This window comes from Acipenser ruthenus, chromosome 4 (genome assembly GCF_902713425.1).
Source record: "Acipenser ruthenus chromosome 4, fAciRut3.2 maternal haplotype, whole genome shotgun sequence".
Classification (NCBI taxonomy): domain Eukaryota; kingdom Metazoa; phylum Chordata; class Actinopteri; order Acipenseriformes; family Acipenseridae; genus Acipenser; species Acipenser ruthenus.
In genome coordinates this window covers 4,799,444-4,816,801 of record NC_081192.1, presented here as the reverse complement: position 1 = coordinate 4,816,801, position 17,358 = coordinate 4,799,444, and the positions used below count along the sequence as shown (strand labels likewise).

At 40.9% G+C, this 17,358-nt stretch overlaps 1 protein-coding gene across 2 annotated transcripts in view; it reads left to right on the top strand.

Annotated features, from left to right (window-relative positions):
• The window catches only part of LOC117399920 (gamma-aminobutyric acid type B receptor subunit 2-like), a 311,468-nt gene that overhangs the window by 139,125 nt on the left and 154,985 nt on the right, over positions 1-17,358 (top strand). For both annotated transcript variants that reach the window (XM_059021519.1, XM_033999374.3), the window contains exon 4: positions 16,722-16,823. In XM_059021519.1, the coding sequence (XP_058877502.1) occupies positions 16,722-16,823 (102 nt within the window). The remainder of the gene's footprint in view (positions 1-16,721; positions 16,824-17,358) is intronic.

Sequence of the window (17,358 nt, the reverse complement as noted above, 5' to 3'; positions counted from 1 at the left end):
CTGCTATAAATAAACAGAATCATTTTTCCACCAGTCCATGTCTGTTTGTAAGGGACTCTGATTTGTCTGTCTGCCATGAAATATGGATTTATTAATGATTTTAACACAAGATACAAAGTCTTGGAAGACCCTCTCTACCCAGTCTGTACAGTAACAAAGCCTTATGGCTCACGTTCGTTTATGCTCTTTTAAAGCAGACAGAGACAGAACTGTACTTTTTAAAGCACTTGCATGTACTTCTTATTATTTACATTAAAATAAACAAACAAAACACAAAACAAAAACTTAACTCCCACGTGGAGTACTAACTCAGCTAAACTAAACTAGACTTCCATTACTAACTAAAACTGGACAGCTAAGGTGTTTACCAGTCAAAACTCTTGTAACAGACTCACACCGGTTACAAGTTTACAGACTTACATAAGGTTCACACAGTACCTTTACTCAGGCTTCTCTTTTTTTTTTCCCCCAGAATTTGTTTGTTCCCAGCTCCCTGGTGTTCTCTCTCAAATGGAGTTTCCAGCTCTCTTTTTATTCTCTGTGGCTGTTCCCAATTAACACCAATTATCTCATTTGGGAAGAGCCACAATCTAAGATATATTTGGCAGGTATAGGAATTAACCCTAGCCCTGCCAACCACCACCAAAACACACAACACCAACACTTTATTTACAGGCAGTGCTCTGCCCTGCCACAGCATTTGAGTCCAGGGCTTGCCTTGGTTAAACTATCCTGTTTCACAAGATTGTCATGTGAGCTCTCAAAGCTGCTTGTGTTAAACTTCCTTGGCAGCCACTGTTCTCTGTTCAGTTGTATGTTTAGTTTAAATGTTTTACGTAATGGCAAATAAGGATTGGGTAGCATTTTACCAGAAAACAGCCTGTTATTAAAGCTGTCTGTTGTTCTCCTCATATCAACCTCATCTCGCAGACAGACATATACACAGAACTTGTCCATCTTATACTTGGGGGGGGGGGTTGATTTCTGACTACTCCCGACACCCCAGCCCTATATAAAAGCTAATTTAATAAACACATTATTATTATTATTATTATTATTATTAGTAATAGTAGTCGTAGTCGTAGTAGTATTGCTCCCCAACATTATGTTCCAGTTAATTATACTCGTGAGGGTGGGTATTTAAAACAAGCATTACATTATAATTGTTATTCTTGTATTTCAATAACAGCATTGAAATGATAGCACAACAAACTGCTAAAACAACTCATTTATTACAATACAGTAAATTAACATGTTGTTTTGTTGTAATTAATAATGTTATTTCATTAATTAATTATTTTGTTTTTAATTGGTGTTTTGTTTTGTTCCTGTAAGTTATTCTAATTGTTCTCATCTTTCAATAATAATGTCTTTGTTTTTTCTGTCAATGACACGCTAGCTAATGAATCTCCAATACCTTATTGCTACTTTCAATTAACTTGGGAACATCATGTGGCATACTATAACAATTAGCACAAAAAAAACCACACAAGAAACAACAATCGTGCTCAGTCATCAAAGAATATCACATTCCACATCTGTCATGTATTGAGATAATTGCACAGAATCTAGTGTACCAGCTTTCACCTTTCTGTACATTAAACATTATTCGCCAAAAAACGTATCTAGGAGTGTAATGTGCCTTGGGCTCTGTAGTCAGGTGCAGTGGTGCAGTAAATAAATCAAGTCCACACAATCCTTTCTCCCAAAACAGTCTGTGGGTTTTAATAATAATAAAAATAATAACAAATAACACAAAATAAGTCCACCCCTTTACCAGCGATGGTATTGGGGGGTACACGGCAGCTCTCTTAAAAATAAACAAAAATGGGACTTTGTCCGTCCCCACGTTCTCTGTGCGCGCAGTGCTCTCGCTCCAGAGAAGCGTGGTGCCGTGAGTGGTGCAGTGCGGTGCTGTGCTGTGCTGTGCTGTGCAGTGAAAGGACGTGCTCTTTATAATTGCCGGTCCGCGGCTCACTCCTCCTCTGCAACACAAAACACACGTAATCCAAAATCATAAAAACAATACAGGCTCCGGCCGTTTGTGTTTCATTCTCAGCGCAAGGGGAGGTTTTGACATAGCTGCTTCCCCTTTGTACCCAGCAAACTCCTCCCTGCAGCCAACGCGTCGCCATGATTTCTCCAATAGAGGGCTGCCCCGCAGCTGACTGCAATGGAATCGTCCTGAGTACTTGCAGCTACGCGCCCCTCCTAATATGGTCACCTTCCGGTTTCCACCTACCACCGAGGTGGTAGATCTAGGAGGCAGCATACCTTCCCCCTTACACAGCTCCCTTTCTAATCGGGAGGGAGATTTGCAGCATCGATCCTTTCTCTATCACAGGCTCTCAGTTACTTGTGGTTTTATTCCATGTATCCTGGAGTAACAGTGGTTGGACAAATATGAGGCACCTGCTACAACCCTGTTAATAACGTGTAGGGGTACCATAGGCAGCCAGTGAAGGCACCAGGAATGGTATAGGACCTCCTCGTTAAACAAACTAATACAAAAAAAACAAAACTGTGACATGGCCCTATTCAGAATTTCTTTAACTTTAGTTATACAACAGCATAAAACAGTTTCATGAATTTGAAGCTTTACTACTAACTATTAAGGATTGTGTCAGTCAATCTGATTAGAGTGATCATCATCCCACAGATAGTCAGCCTATATGAGACTTTAAAATATTGAAATTGGTTTTCAACAGCAACATCATTTTATAGACAAGATATAGATATAACACCTTAACAACTTTAAAAAAAAAATCTTTATATACAAAAACACTGTTGGCAGTTCATAACAGCAATAATATCCTCTGCAGCCATTTCGTGTAGATAACGCACATTGGGGTAGATTCTCAAAGCTACTTACTCCAAAACACTATTAGCATGATTTTTTCTGATAGCACAAATACACCTTCAGTAATAAGGATACCAAATCAGAAATAAAGGACGCAGACATTACAGTTGAGGATTTGTGAGCAGTCTGCAATTCTTTCTTATTCGTTTTGTAAATCGTGTTCTTTTTTACTCAAAAAGAACTTTTATATTGCTAATGACAATGTGTAGAAAATAGCTTTTAGAATCTAGTGCATTGTCTGTTGTCAAGTGCCCTCGCATTCGGCTGGGGACACGTAACTGCCACCACAGCCAATTATCCAGCAGTTAATGGCCACTGGGTTGGGCATTAATGCTTAATTGAACCTATATATAAAATATATAATAATAACTCATTCTTTAATGCTTTCTGAAATGAGCCTGTTGTTTAATATGACTTATAGACCGACCCAGGCCCGGTGGAGAGTTATTAAATAACTAAACTAAATCATACCATGTCTTCAGACTAACACACTGCATTCGCAAAATCCTATTGAAATGAGCAACTCCTTCATGCTCCTGCTCCCACTGTGCCCAACTCAGTGATGTCAGAGCAGACAGCAGAACCTGTGGCGAGCCCATTCCCTCTTCCCCTGTCTCAACTCGCTCTCCTTCTCGTACTTGGTTTGCTTGTCTGTCGCTTCGAACTGAACTCCGTTTAGACAGGCTATTTATAGTTTAAAAACTGCTAATTAAAATGATCCATGAGTGGGATTGTTACCTTTTTTTTTTTTTTTGCAAAAAACATAGCGCTGATTACATGGTGCTTTGTGCATGGTTAGTTCACAGAAAGTTACATTTTTGCTTCACTATATGTGCATTATAGAGAGAGATTTATTTTGTATTTCAGTCAGATGTGTGTTGTGTCCCGCGACGCCCCCCACCCCCTCCACCGCTTATAACGCTCTTCATTTATAACACTCATATTGTGTGTCTCCCGAGACCCACGTTGTAGCAAGGGAGCACAGTATATTAGATCTTTCTGCTCACACTCTCGGTCTCAGCTGATGCAGCCTAAGATTGTGAGATGAGATGTACTAGTAATTATTACATGCCTGGTCCCCAAATATAACTATATGGGAAACATAAATCAGGAAACATCACGTAATGGGGTTCGTGGCAGGCCTAAAGGGTTACTGTCTCTATTCCTCTTGAAATTTCTACATTTGGCAGTTGCTGAGTTTATTACAAGATGGATGTTATCTGAGTGGGTCTGTTCTCAGTGGGTCTGTTCTAAGAGCAGTGGTTTATAAATACCACCTTTATTTTAAAATCTACATTAGGTTAAGTTACAAGTGCAAAGGCAGATTTTCTGAATAGGAAGAAAAAAAGAAGAAAAAAAAGATTAATATCAAACAGCCAGAGTTACTCAGAATAATAGTTAGCAGCTCCCACCTGCAACTAATTCTAGGGTTAAGTATGGTGCCGCTATCCTTTGTTGCTGTATTGTAAGTAGTTTACTACAGTTGAAATTATTTTAGTTCTTCCAGAAAATCTGCTTTTGCCCCAGCACTTGTTTCTCAATAAGTACCTGTCTGACAAAAGCACACAGAGATTTTTTTTTATTTAATGTTTTGTATTATATGTGTCTGACTAAGTGGATTTAGTATTTTCTGTCAAAATCTGGCATGCATTTCTACAGATTAGGTCAAAACACTATTTTTATAATTAAAGATTAGAGGGATTGGCAATTTCAACCTATTTAATACAAGCACAATCTGAAATATTTGATTATGTTATCCATTTGCCCTGGGCTGTTCTCATCACTGTCTTCTGAAGATCAGCATCTGGAAGGCTGAAAATCTCCTATAAAAGGATTTGTCTGCAAAACCCTTAACATTGTATAATCTACAGCATGTACGCTGCCTTTGTGTCAAAGAAGCCAGTTTTTTTAATTATGTCTGAATCCTAAAATTATGTACATAAGGCCTGCTCCTAAACTACCTACTGGCCATTTAAAAGATTATAGTTCCACTGCCCAGAATCACTTGCTAAAGATGCCACCTTTGCAATCAGTTCACACACACAAAAAAGACAATGCCAGTGAATTTTAAACTGGTAGAGTGTATACTGATCATATGTGTAACAGTATCACTATTATCTGCTGTATTATTGAATTGTGGTTTGTCACACTTGTACTTTGCTTGAACAAAAGTTATTGTATTTCTTGCTCTTATTGTATTACTTGTATTGTAACACTTAATGTATTTGCTTACGATTGTAAGTCGCCCTGGATAAGGGCGTCTGCTAAGAAATAAATAAATAATAATAATAATAATAATAATATGCGTGTCTGATGGCTGTGACAATAGAAGTCACCTGTACAGACATCTTGAATTTCATGAGTGTTGGCTTCATCCAGTTGTATGGATATCCTCCTTATTTAGGGATTGTAATTGGATCATTCCTGCAGTTCATTTAAATATGGGACAACTGTTTTATCTTTGTCACCAAAAGAGACCAGAGCAGCAACCGACAGGCAGGCAGGCAGGCAGGCAGGCAGCAGCGTTGACAGATTTGAAAAGTGGAAATATCATATTGGAACCTCAAAATTATCAGATTTGTGACATCATATTACCTTATAAACTGTATCGCAAGCACTGCGCTGAACTACCGGTACTCGACACCACCCACTGATCACAAGCACCTTTTGTTTAACTCTTTGTTCTACTGCAAGCACTGAGATTCATTATTATGCTTGTTCTTCTTTTGTTTTGTTTCGCTGTTTAATTCTATGTATTGTAATTCTGCCCCTTATATGCTTTGGTTGCCCACACTGTATATTTTGCTTCATTTGTAAACTACTGAATTAGGTACTTAGTGTTGCACTGTGTCATTTATTTGCAGTTATCTGAGAGTTTACAGTGTTCCATTGCATATAATACAATTACATTATAATGTTAACTGTAAGTCGCTTTAGTTAATCTATGTTGAATTCCACTTCAGAATCGCTGTCCTCTACTGCTTGTGAAGGTCCTGCAGATGTTGACTTCTTGGGATCTGTTTTTTGTCTGTATAAATTTGAGGAAGTAATGGAGCGCAGCATATTATCAGTAGGCTTGAATTTAACGCATCCACCAGAAAGGTTAACACACTGCGAAGTGAGCAGCAGACCATTGATTGTGTCAGTGATGAGTCTGTTGCGTAGCTTCGTTTTAATTATATTAACTTGTGAAAACACCCATTTGCAAGAAGCACTTGAGTGAGGGAAAACAAGAATGTCAAGGGCAAATGTTGCCAGTTCCTTCAGCATTTATTTTCCTTCCTTTGAGATCCTCCAAAACTTGTCCACATCCATTTGTTTAACGTTCTCGTGCAGTTTCATCAAGGGCATTTGCCTCCACTGGTTATCGATGAGCTGGAGTAAATCAGTGTTTTCAGGATCCAGGATTTGTGGTACTTCTTGTAGTAGTGGCAACAAGGAGGGGTACTGAGCCCTGATCCGTGGCCACCGACAGAATGAGGCATTCAATGTGATTGAGAACTGGATCATCAAAGTTGAAGCGTTTCTTTATTTCAAGACAAGCAGTCATGAGGAAGCACTGACTCGAAAATCCATTAAGACTTGAATTTTCTTGTGTAAGAGCTTTACATGCTGCATCATGTTAACACCCAGGTACATATTGGTAAGTGGTACAAATTCAGATGCATCTGCAGGATCAGTTGGCTGAGTGGTGTCATTAGGACATAATTTCTTCCCATGTAGGACTGGAGAATGTCCGTGTAAGTTTCAACCATTTTGCTGCGCAGAGTGGTAATCATGACTTTTTTGCTTTGAAAGTTCTCATCTCTTGCTAAATCCTCACATCTCCGAGGAAGCTGCTTGCATGCCTCACTGGCGCAAAGGTGCAATGAATGGCAAATGCATTGTTGCACTAAGATGCCGGGAAAACCATTCCGCGAGCGACTGGCAACTGAATTATTTTTACCCATCATTGTGTTGCATCCATCAGAACCAAAACCAACAATGTTTGCAAGAGGTACACCTGCATTACTGAAGGATTTGATAGTTTCCTCACATAGATGTTCTGCTGTGGCTCCCGTGTGCAGCATGCCTGAAAAAACCTGAGCTAGCTGCCAGAAGCGGCTCTGAACTGACTTTGTAGCATCATCAAAGAAACACACGACAATACGACAACACAGAGTGGTCGACTCGTCAGTTAGAATGCTGAATTTCTTGCCTTTGAGAATTTCTGCAATCACTAATTACATGCTTTGTAATAGCAGTAGCCTTTATGCGACCAAGGCTGAGATTTTGCGCTACTTAAAAATGCCTTTCAGCACATCAGTCAAATGATCAGCGGCTTGCATGGCTATATTATGCTCAGACAAAAATCCAGCAAGCTTCAGCTCTGCTGTTATAACAGCAGTTTCTAAGGTAACTTTTTCAGTACTCACTTGCATACACTGCGTGATTGACTTCTGAGTTGGAGCCAAATATTTCAATTTTTCTTGGTGTTTCTTCGATTTGGCATGCTTTTTCAGGACAGTATGTCCTGCAGTGAGTTACAACAATGGCACCTTGCTCATGTTGCATTGCCAACTACAGGCTGTAACCGTCCAGCAAATAAAGGATCAGCCTCCCATTCTTTATGGTAGCACTGTGGCTGGTGTTTTGCTTTTTCACACTTCCTTTTTTTCTCAGGGGGATCCTGGCACCGCCCCGATCCCCACATTGCTTGTGTCCGTATCCAGAATGAAAGTTTTCTGGGGATCGGGGAACGCCAAGACCGGGGTGTCTGCGAGGGCCTTCCGCAACTCTCCAAAGCTGGCAAAGCAGTGTAAGTCCCAGGTGAACTGGCCCCCTTTCCGGTGCAAGGGCCTGGAGATCCAGGCAAAGTCCTTAATAAACCGCCTGTATGATGCCAGGCCCAAAAAGCTCTGCAGTCACTGTCATGGGGACTGGCCAGTCTTTTACTGCGGCCACTTTGGCAGGGTCAGTAGCGATTTTGTCCATCCCGGTGACATGGCCGAGGAAGTGCGTTTTCTTATGGAACAGGTTGCACTTCTCCAGGTGGAGTTTCAGACCGGCTCCCCAGACGCGCTCAGAGACCGCACACAGGTTTACGAGTTTGTCTGACAATGTGGCAGTGTGTGCCATCAGGTACACCACACAGGCTGTCCGGGGAACTCCAGCTAGTACACGCTCCATCAGGTGCTCAAATGTCATTGGGGCATTGCACAGTCCGAACGGCATCACTGAAAACTGCCACAGACTCTTGGTCTTCGGGCACGCCTCAGGAGCCACCTCGACCTGCCAGTAGCCGCTCCTCAGGTTGAGGGTGCTGAAAGAAGAGCACAGCAGGTGCAGCCCACAGACTGGCTGATGGCTTATAACTCCAGCGACGACCATTTCCTGTATGAGAGCATCTGCCGCCTCCCGTTTAGCAAGGGGGAGGCGATGCGGGGCTGCACTGCCAGTGTCAATGTGGTGCTGTACAAGGCTAGTGCGGCTACAGTCCCCCACGCTGGCTGCAAAACATTCTTTGTACCCCCTCAACAGCTCACTCAGCTGGTCCTGTTGAGCCCGCGAGAGACCCTCCCGTCTCTGCTGCCACAGGGCCTCAACCGCATCTACAGCTGCTTCAGGGGGCTTTACATAAGAACATAAGAAAGTTTACAAACGAGAGGAGGCCATTCAGCCCATCTTGCTCGTTTGATTGTTAGTAGCTTATTGATCCCAGAACCTCATCAAGCAGCTTCTTGAAGGATCCCAGGGTGTCAGCTTCAACAACATTACTGGGGAGTTGGTTCCAGACCCTCACAATTCTCTGTGTAAAAAAGTGCCTCCTATTTTCTGTTCTGAATGCCCCTTTATCTAATCTCCATTTATGACCCCTGGTCCTTGTTTCTTTTTTCAAGTCAAAGAAGTCCCCCGGGTTGACATTGTCTATACCTTTTAGGATTTTGAATGTTTGAATCAGATCGCCACGTAGTCTTCTTTGTTCAAGACTGAATAGATTCAATTCTTTTAGCCTGTCTGCATACGACATGCCTTTTAAACCTGGGATAATTCTGGTTGCTCTTCTTTGCACTCTTTCTAGAGCAGCAATATCCTTTTTGTAACGCTGTCCTTCACCCCAGAAACGATTCTGCTGGTTGGCTGTGGAGGCGCCATATGACACGGAGTGGAGCGGGTGCTGTCATCTGCTTCTGAGAGAGGCCGGGTCCTGCCCCTCCGCGTTCGACGAGCCCTGCTCTTTGGTTGACGCGCCGATGTTGGCTCGCTCAGCCGTCTCGCTCAGCCGTCTCTCCTCCCCTAGTTCCCGGACCAGTGCGAGCCAAAGGTGGTTTTGCCTGATGAACACAGCCTCAGCAGCCAGGTCGAGGGTGGCCCCCACTTTGGCCAGTAGATCCAGCCCCAGAATACAGTGGTCCTGGATATCCGCCATCCAGAGCTCGTGTTCAACTAGGAGGCTTCCTAGTTGAGCTTTAAGGCGCCGCCGTCCCAGTATGGGATCGACTTGCCCAGTTACTGTTCGGAGGCACACCTGGCAGACCCCTCTCCTGTGGCACCGCAGACCCGCTTCATGGCCCGGTCTCGACTGCCTTCCTCAAGCACAGCTTCGACCTGTTCGGCATGGGCCAGGGCCTGCTCTAGGGAGGTTGGAGCGGCGAGCCAGACCTGCTGTCGGATGGCAGTGGGGACCAGGCCGTGGAACTTACCCATTCCCCCAGCTTCTCCCCACTGGCGCAGCTTCAGGTAGCCAGCCAGTGGTCCAGGCCGATCTCTGGCTCGACTTTCCCGAACCGGCGGCTCAGAGCAGTGGCAAGCTCTTTAAAGTCATAAAGGCCCATCAGGTCAAGATCAAGCAGGACCTGCAATGCCTGTCACTCCAGCGACGCTGCCAGCTGCCCATCCATTCACCCGGGTCACCAGGCAGAACTTCACCTGGTAGGCTTCCCAGGGCGAAGTCCCATCATAGCAGCTAGCTTTAATGGTGCTCTGGCTGGCTGGTCTCTTGTGCGGGGCTGGTGCATCATTGGCCTGGAGCTGTTTAACCCCTTTACCAATAATTAGGGACTTTAATCCTCATCTGGTAGCATTACATATACAGTATATCCAGAACTATAAAAACTCAATGGTAGAAATGTAGTCATACGAAAGGATGTCTGGTTTCTCAGTGTCAATAAAAAAGTATAGTAGTTTGTTAAGTGCCTCTTTGTTCCATTAGATCCTTTATTTTTAACAATATAAGTTTCTGTGTCATAGGCAGAGAGTGGCAGTAAAAGGACAATTTGGTGCCATATAATGAATGACCTTTTATCTGTGTTTCCTAACAAACTGCAGATGAGCTATTGAACCATCAATCACAACTCTGTCAAACTACGATATGTAGGATGCTGTTTTTGAAAAAGCAAAACCTGGTTTTATTGATCCACTGAATGTGTTTTACTGTAAACTTGCTGACGCTGATGTGCTATGAGGAGTTTTTTGATGCACTGCTCACTGCAGTATAAGCATGTTTTTACCAGGAACTATTGTTATTGATAATCAGTGCACTGACGTGTTAGATAGATGGACAGAAACCCAATTGCCCTAATAGCCAGTATTAGGTTTACTTTCCCTATTAATCACGTGCAACAGAATGTGGGTAGAGTGAAGGCCTATACCCTCCAGCTTTACCCCAGAACCAGTAAACACTGTGAAATGCAGCTCTCTGTTTGATAGGATGTCATGCACAGCGCTCACTTTCTAGCTAAATCGAGATCTTTCTGTCAATTTAAAAGCTGTTTTCTGCCTTTGATAATCTTCCCCCCTATTGTGTAGTGTTGAAGTTTTTATTTTTGATGTACAGTAAAGCTTGTGTCCTGCCCTTTCAAGTGTGCAGATGTTCTGCTACACACTAGTAATTTTCGATAGTATGTCATTTACCAAAGCAGAGTGTAGTGAATCGCTGATAAGAAAGATAAAGTAATGTAAAAGCCATGGCTGGATGTAATAACATATGTAGTGCTCAAAGAGTCACTCATTGCATAGATTTTTGTTTTGCAGTAAATAATTATTTTTAAGCTCTATACCAGTTTCCATATTTGTGACTTTATCTACTAAAATCACAGATCAAATGTAACCGCTCAATTTAAAGAGCACATTTGTTACAGACATTAATGTTTCAGTGATATGACTGATTTAGCAATATTTGCAAAACATTTTTTTTATAAAAAGCCAGCCATAAAAGTTATTTTTACCTTTATAGAGCCAATGCAGCCCATCCCAGAAAAAAATCAACAATCATTCTTTCGAGCTGTTGTAGCAGGGACTGCTGAGGCTGCACACAGATCATTGTGTGCTAAAGCATGGACGCCACCAAGTTGTTTATAATTAAAACCCGACCTCTGAAAGAGAGAGTGATCGTATTGATATCAAAGAAGTTACTTTGCGGATCCGGTTCAAGCTCAACCCTTTGTAATGTATCCCCTGATTTACACCAGTTTATGCGGCTACAGTGCACTCTAATGCTGAGCAATACTAAAATGCAGCTACAATTGAGAAGCCCATGCAGAGGACTTACAAGGAACACCAGATAGGCCTAATGGATCATTCCGTGACAAATCACCCAACAGGTGACCTCACCATCTCTGATTTACACCAAACTTGGTTCTTGGGGTTATTTCAGGCAAACAAGCTCAAATTTACATTTTTACAGTGATCAGGTAAAGGGGTAAAAAGTTATAGAGGTCTGTGGCAAGGTGCCCTCCCCTTTTATTATTTATATATGATTATTGTTGTTGTTGTTGTTGTTGTTGTTGGTAGTAGTAGTATTAGTTGTATTATATTAAATTGTATTTGTGTGCGGACGGACAAAAGCCGTCCGACATTATTATTTTTTATTTGAGACCGGCAAAAAGTCGGTCTTGTAAAATGTGGATGGGGTTGAATCCCCATCCTGGTAAAGCTGGTGGTACCCATCAACCACATTCTGACCTTATGAAAGGAAGGCTTGAGTGATGCCATCAGACCAGGAAATGAAACCAATATTTATGACTGGAGCCTTAATAAGGTAATTGTTTAATAGATAATTAAGTCTCCAGCCACAAATATTGGTTTCATTTCCTGGTCTGATGGCACCACCTACATGCACCACTCAAGTCTTCCTTTCACAAGGTCAGAATGTGGTTGATGGGTACCCCCCCTTAACGTTAACCAACCTTTTACACGACAAATACAAAAAGGTATACATTTGAAAGAAAACAAAAGGAAGTTACACCTTAACAAAGTTTTTGATATTTGACCTTGGGGTGAAACCCCCCAAAATAAAAATTTCAAAAGATTACCAAGAAAAAGTCAAGGTCTTGGCTTCATCTGTGCAAAATTTCAGGAAGGTAATATTTTTGGATTGCTTTGAAAAAATCAAAACCTAACCTGCCCAACCCCCCCCCCCCCCCCAAATGAATAACACATTATCATTGGGAAAAAAAGTCAGCACCTTTTATTCCACCAGTCAATCTCCACCCTCTCTCTCTCTCTCTCTCTCTCGCCACAGTTTCTCAGTCTTTTTGAGATCTTGATTCTGAAACTTGTAGCCTCTTGAGGAAGTCGAAGTGAGACTAGGGCATATGCCACTGCAAAGAATGTTGCCATGGAGTGCCCAGCATTTGTCATCCTTCTCTGACCAGCGATATTGCTGTCATTTCCCACCAGGGTGCATGAATTGGATATAAAAATCCCCAAATTCCTCAAACGTTTTCAATCATACCCATCCAATACATATCTGCATAGATGAGAGAAACAAAACTTCCTCTCTGAGTTTTTGCAGTCTTTCGCTTGACTGTTGCCCCAATACCATCGCAAGGGCCTTTGCCATGTGAAGTTGCAAAAAAATACCATTCTGCATCCAAGTTGAAGTTCAGTTTATGGTGGCAGAGATTTATGAAATTGAACCGGTTTTTGTATTGGGCAGCACAACCCTCACTGAAGTAATGAATTTTCCTCAGTTGGGGAAGTTTTTCCTTCACTTGGGGGAGGTTTGGATTGAAATGAGCAAACAGCTGATGTTGAATGATCTAGGGCAGCGGTTCTCAAGTTGTGGGACATGACCCCAATTGGGGTTTTGTGACAAGGATGGCTGTAGGAGTGACGTCAGACCAGAAACAGAAACCACAAGACACAGGCTACTGCGGGGCAAAACTAAAACGCAATGGCACTCAGTTCTTTATTAAATAAAAAGGTTTTACAAAAACAAAATACTTTTCAAAATAAACAGCACATTGGCCAAACAAACAAACAAATAAACTAGGAGTTAAGTCTCCAAATAGCAAGCGATTAACTGGGCACACAAAATCGAATTTTTCAAATAAATATCAATGATTGTCCCGCACACATACATTTTCGCTCCTTTCCTCTCCCCCCGACGTGATTATTTTAATATCATTGCAGTTAAGTAAAAGCTTGTGCACAACAATTGAATGCGAGCGGTAATTTGTGGAATGCTCGCTTCGACTGCCTGGTTTTCTTATCATAGAAAGACCTTGGATTCAAAACGGTTGACTACAAGTAAATCTCACTTTGACTGCCAAAAAGAACCTTCCATATCTAGTACCGCTCTGCTTGCAAGCAGATAAGGGCACGGCTATTGTTCTGTAGATTTATTGTGTACTAAAATTATTATTTAGCAGACACCTTTATCCAAGGCGACTTACAGAGACTAGGGTATGTGAACTATGCATCAGCTGCAGAGTCACTTACAAGTACGTCTCACCCGAATGACGGAGCACAAGGAGGTTAAGAGACTTGCTCAGGGTCACACAATGAGTCAGTGGCTGAGGTGGGATTTGAACTGGGGACCTCCTGGTTTCAAGCCCTTTTCTTTAACCACTGGACCACACAGCCTCCTTGAATACAGTTTACACTTTATTTGTCTAATATTCCAACCTAACAGTTCCTGTTTTTTATTGCAGTAAAACCTTATAAACTAAACATGTATATTATTTAATTTAATGGATATTGTAATGTCTAAAATATTTTTTATTTAGTTGGAGAAAGAAACTGAACAAATTTTTAAATGGATTAAATTAAATGATCGCTCCTGCTTTTACAGTATATGTGTATTACAATAGAGCCTTAACAAGCAAAAACACTTGTTAGTTTAAATATCATGTTTCTTATTAGATCAAAATACTTAAAACATATTATTTCTCTTCAGAAGGTTTTGTCACTCTATTATTAGATCAGAATACTTTTTTTTATATAAAACCTCTATGCTTAGTAACAATACAATCAAATAAAATCAAATAGGTCTTTTTAGTTTCAAATATCATTCTGTCTGAAAAGGGTTAACCTTTTGTTTTTGCTAATTTGCAATACCTAGCCTCCATGTTTAGTTCCCCCAGATGCCTGCTTCTTTCAAGGTTACAGAGTTCCACGCGTGTATGTGCACTAATGACAAAGGCACATAGACAAGCTTTTTTTCTAACATTAACACTTGTTCAGTTTTCTTAGTTCAAATCATTGTAATCATTTGCTGTAATATTATTTATGCTGGTTTTATATTCTTTAAACCACAGTACAATTATTACAATATTCAGTTAGTACTGAACTTCTTTCGTTTCTAACTGTAATATGTTCTTTCTACAATAATAATGTTATTTGTATAACAGTTTAACTTTAAATGATTTTATAACATGTATTTCTAATTCAGATACTTCAGTATAACAGTTGCTCCTAGAAATGGTAATATTATTTTACTGAGTTAAGTCTGTTCCCTTTCTCTGTTCATACAAAATCCAGTTGAAGCAGGTGTTAAGACACCCTAGCCTTTTGTCAGTTTTTAGTGTTGATTAGTATGAGACACTACCGTAAGCATTTTCTAATACTCCTACCTTCTGTTATCCAAAAGTAATGAAAGTAAAGTAACAAAAGAAGCTACTTTTTTCTCATAAAACTGGAATATGTTAACAAGGTCTTATGATAAGAGCCTGCCAAGTTTGACTCCTTCCAGCAGGTGCTTTCATAGACTGTACACAACAGCTATCCATTGTTGTCTGCTGAGTATACAGATCTTTTTGAAAGGAACATATACAGCATTACTATAATTATTGACAAAGAATATATCATATTACTTCAATCAATACAGGTTAGTTTAAATAATCCAATCTATTTCTAATAAGTTGGCACGTTCCCAACAGGATTCTAACTCTGCGCCAGGCTCAGCTCGGACTGGTTCTGCGAACACCACAACAGGCCTGTGCATCCAGCGTTTTACATCAGAGGTGTGAGCGACCAGGGCCTTTACTTGATACCTGCAAAAACTTAAATCTTGTTAGCTGGGCTCCCATCTCTACATTATCATTCCCATCGTCAGTGGGCAAACAGATTTTAACTGAATCTGGGTCCATCAAAGAACCGCACACCCTTGCAACCGGGGCCTTCCATGCAAAAGGATCTAATGACTTATAGCAGAAAAGGGACGTGCCAGAACCGTGTGTGACAAACTGTTCACCTGGAATGAAAGGTGCTGACTTCTTTTCCTACCAGTGATGTTATTCATTTACTTGTGTCATCCGATTCATGTTTGTTACAGGAACATTTTTCGGGTTTCTTAGAGGTGGGGGAAGACAGGTTAGGCTTTGATCTTTTCAAAGCAAACCAAAAATATTACCTTCCTGAAATTTTGCACTGACGAAGCTGAGGCATTGACCTTTTGAGATTTTTATTTTGGGGGTTTTCCCCCAAGATCAAAGGTAAAAAACATTGTTTAGATATAACTTCCTTTTGTTTTCTTTCAGCTGTATTTTTTATGATCCTTTTTTGGATTTGCTGTGCGATTTCCAATACAATGACACCTCTCACAAGTCTGTAGCACAAACTGTTTTTAAATAAAAGGTTGGTTAACGTTAACGGGGGGTACCCACATTTTGACCTCTCTACAACTTTTTACCCCATTAAAAAAAAAATGTAAATTTGAGCTTGTTTGCCTGAAACAACCCTAAGAACCAAGTCTGGTGTAAATCGGAGATGGTAGGGTTTAAAATCCAACTTTTTGGGTGTGATTTGTCTTTTCCCTGTGTGCATGCATGGCCACTGTTTGTTTTCAGTGTTTTAGCAGTGCTGGATGGTACTGCAGTATATAACAGTAAGTTACAGTGAAGTGGGCAACTTGAAATACATTTTAGTAGATGGATATTTATCTCAGTAATGTCCATGCAGTGTGCCAGAAGGAGATGTGCAGCATTCCAATTGAGTAGCCCCTCATTTTGTTTACCTGGCCTGGGTTAGAATCTGTTAGTTTGGTGACCTCAGCCAACCACCCATTATAAACCAGGGCATTTTGTAATTGAACGGCTTGGTAGAAGCTGTCATAGAGATTGCCACCATAGTACCTGGCTGAAGCCAGTGCCGTTGAGCCTCACCTGTCACAAGCACTACATTTCAATGATATTGTGATATTCCATTGTAATTGTTTTCACAAAAGCCTATAGCCCACACGCTCCTTTTATCTCTCAAATTAGTCTGCTTGAGTTGTCACATTTAAGTTAAGAGTAAAGTCACTATATTAATAGCCACAAAAAAAAAATACATTAATTACTGTACAGTAATGAAGTTCACCATTAAAGTGACTGCAGGATAATTGAAAGTAAATGAGTGCAATCACCACTCTTCCCTGTCACTATCCCTGGCAAGGATCAGCTCATTGGCTCTGGTGATAGGTACTGTGGTAATTGTGGAGCTGTCCTCCAGATGCGTTGCATTCGGGTCATTTCGACGCTTGGCAGGGGGGGAGCTGGGAAGGAAGTTGAAGAACTAATCATTTTGCTCCTTATCAGATTGATATAGGGGCGAGTTAGACTTTTCCCTCCTACTGTAAATGCTTGTCAATTTATTCACTCCAATTGTTTCCTGACAGGTGAGAAACGACCTGACCAGCAAACTGGAGAAGGCAGATATTAGAATTGCTGACACCGAGAGCTTCTCTAATGATCCCTGTATCAACGTGAAGAAACTCAAGGTAAGTAAGCTGGGTGGTGTTGAGCTGGTGCTGCTGCACATGTGTCTGATGTTTTGCATGGCATTTGAATATGAAAATGAGTGATGCTCGTGGTTATCGTTTCTGATGTGTATGTGAAGTCTGTTTCTGGCAAATTAAAAAAAAAAAGTCTGTAGAAGCTGGGAGTTAATTAAATATACCTGTGTCCACAAGCACAGGACAGCAGGAGGCTACAGAATTATTGGGCCCTAGGCCTATTTAGGAACAATGGAAAGGTTTTAACATTATAAAATTAGCAGTAAACAACTCTCTAGCCTACAATTATTATTATTTTTTTTTTTTAATTATATATTATAATTATATGGAAAATGCATTAATCAATCAATCAATCAATCAATCTTTATTTTATATAGCGCCTTTCATAGTGGACCACCATCACAAAGCGCTTTACAAGATGCAGCAACAACAAGAAAATCCATAATACTTTAAATACAGAGAAATGCATAATACACGATATACAGTAAAAAAAAAACAACCAAAAAAAACCAACCTCTAA